The sequence below is a fragment of the Peromyscus leucopus genome, chromosome X (assembly GCF_004664715.2).
Source record: "Peromyscus leucopus breed LL Stock chromosome X, UCI_PerLeu_2.1, whole genome shotgun sequence".
Lineage (NCBI taxonomy): Eukaryota > Metazoa > Chordata > Mammalia > Rodentia > Cricetidae > Peromyscus > Peromyscus leucopus.
The window spans coordinates 10350740-10359801 of NC_051083.1; the positions used below are offsets into that span (position 1 = coordinate 10350740).

The 9062-nt window shown below is 39.2% G+C and overlaps 1 protein-coding gene across 1 annotated transcript; it reads left to right on the forward strand.

Annotated features, from left to right (window-relative positions):
- The first annotated feature begins 7421 nt into the window (after nucleotides 1-7421).
- Ppp1r2c (PPP1R2C family member C) lies at nucleotides 7422-8306 on the forward strand. The gene has a single exon (XM_028875891.2). The coding sequence runs from the start codon at nucleotides 7522-7524 to the stop codon at nucleotides 8071-8073; it is 552 nt and encodes a 183-aa protein (XP_028731724.1). The 5' UTR covers nucleotides 7422-7521; the 3' UTR covers nucleotides 8074-8306.
- Nucleotides 8307-9062: the final 756 nt, after the last annotated feature.

Here is a 9062-nt window from a genome sequence, read left to right on the forward strand (position 1 = left end):
GAGTCCCTGTATTGATTGCCAAAAGTCTCACTTCCCCCAATTTCCTATTACCTATTATTTAGCACTCATTTATTCATTTATTTACTTGGTGAATAGTTTTGTAATACCTACCATGTACCACATGCAGCATTATGTAATAAAGATAAGGTAGAGCTGGGTATGGCAATGGATACTTGAAATCCCAAGAATTAGGCAGTGGAGGCAGGAGGATCATGAGTTCCAGGCCAGCATGAACTACAGAGGGAATTCTGTGCAGCCAGAACTATTTAGTGAGATGTAGTCTCAAAAACAAAACAAAGCGAACAACAACCAAACAATAACACAAAATACAAAGGATAAAAGGATATGACAATGAAGGCGGTAGTAAGCGAAACAGATATGTGCTGATAAAGAGAAAAATAGTCAAGACCATGACATTTGTCAAAGAGCATAAGAAAGAGTATTCCAAAGGGGATTGTTAGAGTCTGGATAAAGTCTGTCACATGGGTCTTGCAATGGGGAAAAGAAGTTGGATGTGACTCCTCATCCAAATAACCTGTTTTACTGGTCAATCTCCCCATTTCTTCAATTATCCTTCTTGTTAAAGGCAATAATAGACATTCTTCCCTTCCTTCAAACAGTATAAGCCCCTTTTCTTATTTGGTGGAAGAAACTTGATAGCTTGTAAAAATAATCAGGCAAGCACCTAATGAAATTTCTTTGAAAACAAGGGAAAAGCAGAGGTTATTGTCTGGAAACCAAGAATTTTTAGTCCAAAGGGCAACTAGTTTGACAAGATTTTTAGAGTTAAGGAAGTTATTTACATAAGACAAAGAACTCACTGTTCCTGAGAGGAATTGCCCAACCACAACAAAAGAGCTCAATAATATATTACAAGAAAAACTTGTTGTAATAATACAATAAATTGTGTTCTTTTCACACTGAAAAATCAAATTTTAGATTTGCATTAATATATTATTGAGCTCTTTCCTTATTGATGCTTTGAGAAAGGGTCTCATACTACAACCCACGCTGGCCTGAAGCTCACCAAAATCCTCTTGCCTCAGCCTACCTTGGGCTAGTAGTATAATTGTGAGCCACAATATTTGTCTTATTATTGAGCTCTTAAAAATGATAAAAGTCTCTTACAATAAAATTCATCCAATGATCAAACATTAATTGATCAAACCTGAAATTCTGTATCTAAAAACACTCTACAACTTTCTTATATCCATTCATTTTTCATCCTTCTCTTCTTCTCTTTATTATTTTGAAACAATTGTAGTCTTACTTTAGGACAAAATTGCCCTGTTTTTTTTTTCCTTAATGAAAACACATTCTTTTTACCCTGTATACTTTTCCTTATTAAAAACATATCTTACCTTCCTTGAATATTTATGTATAGTCATTTCCCCTTCACCCTTATTAGTTCTAGAAGTTTTAATTACATATCTTGATTATAATTTTTAACTATAAGTAACTCTTCCTTTGCAGAGAAAACTAGGGAGGAGATAATTATAAAGTTATAGCAGCATCCTATACAAGCAGACTAGCAAATTTTATGAATACATATTTTATCTCTTATAGGTAAATGCAATTCCCACATAATATAATTTTTCATGATAATTAATAGGCCCCAATATACTCACTTCTCTATACTATATAAAATTATTAAACTCAAAGTATATAAACCCAAATTTAGGTTCAGTAATTAGTATTTTAGTAGTTCATCTCATTTAGAAATTATCTAGATATTTAATAACATCCACTATTGATTTACTTTAGTGTAACTCTAAGTTTTCACACTACCAAATATTTTGGAAACTGTTTTCAGATAGGTATAGTAGGACAATGAACAAAGCTAGTCATCATACACAGTTATTTCTTTGTTAGATTTTTAAAATTTATATATTGAAACGCAGGCTTACTATATAGCCCAAAGTGACCTGGCATAATGTTAGTGCATTAACCTCCCAAGTTCTGGGGTTATAACTATCAGACCCTACCTGCTTGGAGCCTCACCCAGGGACTTGTGGTACCTAATTAGAACCTAACTCCTAATGACCCAAAAGCCAAATCTCAGGAAGGGCAAATTGTGTCAGTCATAAAATATACTATCTAATGACTCTGTTGCTGAACACACTGCACACTTCAGTCATAGGGTAGGGAGAAATCGAGTTTATAGTGACAAGAGCTAGTTTTTACAGATCAAGAAGATATTATATAGGCTGCTAGAGGAAAACGGTCACCAACAGTCTTACCCAGCTTCAACCCTGATGAACAAACATGACACACAAACATGTGTGTGATAGTGACACAAATGTTATGGGGGCAGTCAATGACTTTCTGATTGGATTTAAGGCCTGTTCCATTGGGAGGAAATACATGTCTGGTACAGCCAAGGACCCTTGGTCCAGGGCAAAGTTGGTAAGCTAATAGCTCCAAAGGGTAAAGATACACCTATTATTAGCCTACTAGACTGATAGAGTATCAAATTACCTTCTAACTTTGTATTTCTAGACCTGTAAATTAATGAAGCCTTCAGATCTCGTCAAAGAAGGTTTTTGTGTGTGCAGTGGATGATAGTTAACTCAGAAACTCACAACTGGTCAAAGCAGAGAAAGTAAGTATCATTAGATTGCTCAGCTACAATGGCGCATTATATTGTCCCCTCTCTCCATCATGAAGGCTCAGGGACCACTGTAGAAGAGAGTCAGAAATATTGTAAGAGCAGAGATAGGGAGAACCAGAGCAAAATAATGTCTTCTGGACATGACAGAACCATGCTATATTTATAAACTCATACCAGCTGTGTTATCTGCACAAGATCTATTTGAGATCAAGCCAGTCAAGATTCTAACAGGAAGGGAAGAGGACCTCACAAGATGCTACTCAGAACTGAAGAATTATTGACAGATAATGGCTTCTGGGAGAGGAAAAGTCCATTTTATTTAAGATTGTAACTCCTGGTTTGTGGATTAAATTACGATAGAGGGCCCCATGAGTATTTGGGCATCAAAAATTGGACTTTGTAGGTTGTTAACTACAACCACCACTACCACCACCACAACAACAACAACAAAAGAAGGTAAGGGGTTAGCAGTGAATGAGGGAGGAGTTTGTGGGGGTAGTGGGGATGAATATGAGCAAAATAAACTATATGAAATTCTCAGTGAATAAAAGTATTATATTTAAAAATATGCCCCCTAAAAATATATCACTTCCTATGTATTCAAATGTACACCATGCAAATGGCCTAAAGATAAAACTAAGCAACATATCTCAACAAATATAAAATCACCCTATTTATTCTCAATTATAAATTCTTTCTCTGAGAAATTGCTCACTGTGTTTCTATCTCTCACAGTTTCTATCTCTATATCAATGATGATGATGATGGTGATTATGATAATTACTTTCCAAGACAAATTCTCACTATTAGGTCTTGATTGCCTAGAAATCACTATCTAGAGCAGGCTGGTATTGAACTCACAGATATATGCCTGCCTCCCAAGTGCAGGGATTAAAGGCATATGCCATCATACTTGACTATATACTCTTTCTTAAAACTTTTCTATTAGTTATCTGGTAAATATTTTGATCTTAAGGCCTTTTGCTTTTATGATGTTTTAAAAGACGGTCCAGAGATAGAGATAGGGACTCTCACCTTGCTTCCCTTGATCTCTGTTGAACCTGGTGCTGATGTCAGTTGGCCTAGCAGCCTGGACAACTGAAGGTCTCTGATGGTACAACTGTCCAGTGAAACCTGAGGCTTCTGGGCTGGAAGAGTGTGAGCCAAGGAGCTCCTTATGGAAAGTGTTACTTCTCATTTGAAGTTGATGAGCTCCAGCCAAAGTTCTACTTTGGTGGGTCCTAAAGGCAACTGAAAAAGATTTACTTTATTTACCCTAAATATCCAGTAACTTTTGTTGTATCCATGTAGAAATTCATTAGTGAACTTTACCTTCCTTTTATACCATTTTTAATTTCTTTCCAAAAATTTAAAAAATATTCTATGTTTAAAATATTTATTTTTTTGTTCTTTGACAGTTCCATACATGGATATAATGAAATTCCATCTTTCCTGTCCCCAATTATCCTGCCTCATTCATCCTGCCTCACCCTCCCTTCTTCCATCACCAAACCCTGCTTCCTAACAAGTCCCCTTTCTACTTTTATCCTCTCATCCCCCCTTCTCTCTCTCTCTCTCTCTCTCTCTCTCTCTCTCTCTCTCTCTCTCTCTCTCTCTCTCTGTGTGTGTGTGTGTGTGTGTGTGTGTGTGTGTGTGTGTGTGTGTGTGTAAAATCTACTGAATTTAAATTAGGCTGCATGTATGAGCTTGGGTCAGAGATTATTTCCTGGAGCATGGGCAACTTATCAGTGGTTACGTTACAACAGAAAGTGACACCCCTTCTGCCCAGGGTCATTGACTGTCAATAGCCCTCGGAGAAGGCCTCGTGAGCCCTTCCTCCATCCATGATGAAATGTTGACAGGCAGAATCTATTGCAGAGCTTGTGCACTTTGCCACCCCAGCTGCAGTGAGTGTGTAAGACAGATCATGAAACAGTGTCTTCTGGACATAGCATACCACTTCTTATTGGCCCAGATAAGAAGCTATACAAATGGCTCACAGGCTAAGACTAAGCAACTTTTTTTAAACCATCACAAAACAACCCCATTCCCTCTCAGGGCTCAGATGCTCTCTCTGAGAGTGTTCCTACTGTTTTTCGGTCTCTATCACTGCACATGTATTTTATTTGAATTTTTATATCAATTATAGTCTGGTAACAACTTTAACACCCCTTCCTCATGCCTTCAGCTTATTGTTTCTGGTACGACAGACAATGTGGGTTGGTCAGAGTTTAAAGAGGTAGGCGATTGAAATGGGATATCTCAAAGGATTCAAGGGAGCTGGAATAATGAATGAATGTGGCAACGGGAATAGAGGATCCAAGATGATGGGAAGGAAGAGGCCATGGAGAAGCTAGTGAGGGAGATCTCACATTTCTCAAAGAGACAACTAAGGTTACAAGTTATCTTAGCAACATCATGCCAGTAAGAAATGAAATAGTCAGATTTGATAAAACACATAGTTATCAGGGGTTTGGAGAGCCGATTGGGAAATTCTTATAGGAGAAGTAGGATGAAACAGAAAGGAAAGAAAGATTTCAAAAGTTACCAGGAAAATATTGCTGGAGAGATGGCTCAACAGTTGAGACCACTTGCTGCACTTTCAGAGGACACAGGTTCAATTCCCAGCACCCACATGGCAGCTCACAACTGTCTATAACTCCAGTTCCAGAGAATCTGATACCCTCTTTCTGGCCTTCATGGATACCAGGTACACATGTTGTACAGATGTATATATAGACAAAACACTCATACATGTAACATTTAATTTTTTAAGAAAAGAATTCTATTCTACAGAGTCAGGTGTAATCCCCACATGGACATAGAATAAGAGCCAGGAAGAATTTTCCAGCTCAGGGGCAGTCCCAGTAGCTAGGACAACCCATACAAAAAGCCAATAAGAAGAATTTTAGCCTAGAAAATCCTGGCTTGAATAGTCCCACCCAAACTCATATTGAAATAAAATAGTTAGTGTGTGAAATATGAAAAGAGTAAGAACTGAATCCAACTATGATGGTGTTTAGAGGTGGAGTCTTTGGGAGGCAATTAAGATTAAATGATGCTGTTAGGTTAGGACCTTAATTCAGTAAGAGTATGATTTTACAGAAAGAGAAAAGGAACCCAAGATATGGAGCTGTGTCTTTCTCTCTGATATTTACCAGGGATTTCAAAATCTGCAGAATAGCATTGCCAGATAGTGCTGCTCAGTCTTGAACTTCCCAGCCTTCAGAACCATGAATCAAACCTTTTGTTCTTTATACCTTTCTTAGTCTGTGTCATTAAGATCTGGTAACAGAAAACAGCCATAAATACCTTTCAAAAGAAGACCAGGACTCTATCCCAGCTTCAAAGCACATTCTTACCCCAAATCATAACAATCAGAATGTATCTGCAAGATGGTTTGGCAGACTATTATACAGAGCTCAGGAGTTAGACCCACCATGTATGGGTTCCTTAATCAGTACAGCTAGACATGAAGGCATAGGTGTCCAATGTAGTTCAGAGCAAGAGGTTCAACTTTCTAATGGTACAATTGATCCTATCCAAGTCACTGGCACCATAACTGTTAAAGGGAAAAAAATGCATTGTGCCTAATAAAGACAGTATGGGAGACTATATTCAGTACTGAATTTTGTAAACAAATTTGAGTACCACTACAGTAGAATCCAGAGGGAAAGATAAATGGAACTTATCTCTGACATGACAAATTGGGGTTCATAGCAAAAGGCTAGATGGGAAGAGTCAACGGTTGGAATATTAATAAGAAACAGCAGGAGTAAGGGTGCTCTTGATAGACTGAACTTCCAGGACTCTTCCTTAAAGTAGGTCAGATTGACATATTATCTAGTATATTCAGAATGAGGAATTTGGTCACATATCCAAGGGTGTCAGAACCAGTTCCTCATGCTGTGGTGACCCCCAAACATAAAATTATTTTCATTGTTATTCCATAACTGTAATTTTGCTACTGTCACGAATCATAATGCAAATATCTGTGTTTTCCAATAGTCTTAGGTGACCCTTGTGAAAGGGTCATTTGATACCAAAGGGGTCACAACTCACAGGTTAAGAACTACTGATTTAGATGGATGCCTGAAGAAGCTTTTTTCTGGGAACAGGTCTTGATTTGAAGGATATTACACAAGTGATTGAAGAGGGTGAAAGGATTTCAAGATTTCTGGGGTGAGAGGGTGGACGAGAGACTGGAAAGCAGCAGGGAGGTCTATCCAGGATCTAATTCAAAGGCTGAGGTGACAGTCACCCCAAAATGTGGTGGTGACTTAAAACGGGATGGCAGTAGAAGAGATCAAATGAGTTTCTTAAAATAGGTAGGCCAGCATCAGAGGACTAGAACAAAAGCGAGCCATTTCATCTGGACATAGAGATGCAACTAGGCTCCCGACTGGTCTAAGCAGTTGTTGGTGTGGCTATTCTCTGAGACATAGACAAAGACGGGAGGGACGGGGTACATATATTTATATGGAGAGGGACATATGGATGGGCATCTTTCCAATTTAAGTAGTGAATTTTAGATGTTAGATAGTAAGAAAGATGTTTCACATAGCTTCACTGTGCACAGAGTGTAGAGGAGCCCCCAAATAGTAATGATTCTCATTCATATGCCACAAATGGGTATTTTCCTATTACATTTCTAAAAAAAAAAAAAAAAAAAGAAAGAAAAATCCAAGATGGCGACCAGAGAGGGCCGCAAAGCCACAGCTGCTGCAGTGACGAAAGCAGGGTACATTGTGACTTATCTCACTGTGTCCTTTGTGACATGCCCAACCCTGGCGCTGCTACTGGGGTGCTGAGAACCTATCCGCCAGACAGATCTAGCTCCTGCTTGAGTGCGGAGTGCGGACAAGTGGCTGCGTCGGCCCAATTCTAACTTGGCCCTCAGCTTCCCAGTCATGGCAACCTCCACCACCTCACACCGGCCCATCAAGGGGATACTCAAAAACAAGAGTTCAACATCTTCGGTGGAGGATTCCACCCAACCATCAGGAAGACCTGGCGCTCAAGAGTTGCAACGTAAGAAATCGCAGAAGTGGGACGAATCCAACATACTAGCAACCCACTATCCATCCTACAAAGACTATGACTTAATGAAAACGAATGAGCCCGGCAATCCCTACGCCAGTGTGCCACATGACGGAGAAGACAACACGAGTGAAGTTCAAGGAAAGGAAGCCATGACCACTGCTGATACCTTAGCGAAGAAGCTCGCAGCCAGTGACACCTTTGGGACCAGCTATCAGGGTGAGGAGCAAGAAAGCAGCAGTGCGCATAGCAGCAAATTCTTCCTGGACAAACAAGAGCGACAACGGCAATTTGAGTTGAAAAGAAAGTTACATTACAACGAAGGACTGAACATCAAATTGGCCAGACAACTCATATTGGAGGAGCTCCAGTCTGAAGTAGAAGAAGATGATATCCAACCACATCTCCATTCAAGTTTTTGAAGAAAAGACTACTACAGAAGAAGCTCCAACAATTTAACATCTAGAAATTCCATCATAAACGCGTATAACATCTGCGGTTGCCGCTGTCTTTGCCTATCCATCGCTGCTTCTTGCTTCTTAGAACCCATGCTTTTAGTGTGACACTACTTGTCCGTGTAACTGTTTAATTGTGTTTAATGGTCTTTCAGGAATTAAATGGTAATGTTAGAAAACATTAAACTGGCTGAAATGTCTGTCTGTTGTGGCTGTGCTTTATTTCCTGCGCCAAATTGTCATCGGGTTCTCTTTTTAAACTGAAAATTGTGTTGAGCTCATTTTAGATTGGAAATTAGTTGTGGGAAAGAATTCGGGGGAAAAACTTGTGTACCCCTTATCTACTTGGTAATATTCTGGAAGTGGTAAAGAATATATTACAAAAAGCAATAGTGCCCCTGTTATAGCCACATTGGTTCCCCTGTCTCTAGAAGTTTGTGTCATGACTGGTGAGCAAGGTACAGAGAGATAGTCAATGGTACAAAGGCACATTTCTAACAAGTGAGCACATACTTACCAAGCAGTGACATTTGTCCGGGGTGGTTGCCAGGAATAGGGAGAGAAAATGGGAGAAGTGCAGACTCTCCTAGGGGTCTGGCAGGGAGGGAGCCTGCTTGTTTCTCAAATGGTTTCAAATATTAAAGCACTATGGTTGTTATTACATACCTATTTGCATGAGAAATGGTTTCCAGATGACTAGAGAATGAGGATCCATTTTCAGAAGAAGAATGCTGTCTTAAAAGTTCCTGTTGATCTGAAGATGAAAACAAAAATGGTTGGAGAGATGGTTAAGAGCACATATTGCTCTTGCAGAGAGCCCAAGTGGAGTTTCTAGCACCCACAATGGGTTGCTCACAACTATCTGTAACTCCATTTCCAGGAGACTCAATGCTCTCTTCTGTCCTCATACACACTCCCTCTGCTCAACACACATACACATAACTAAAAAGAAAATA

Coding starts and splice junctions, on each gene's coding strand:
- Ppp1r2c (XM_028875891.2), top strand. CDS start 7,522: ATGGCAACCTCCACCACCTCACACCGGCCCATCAAGGGGATACTCAAA.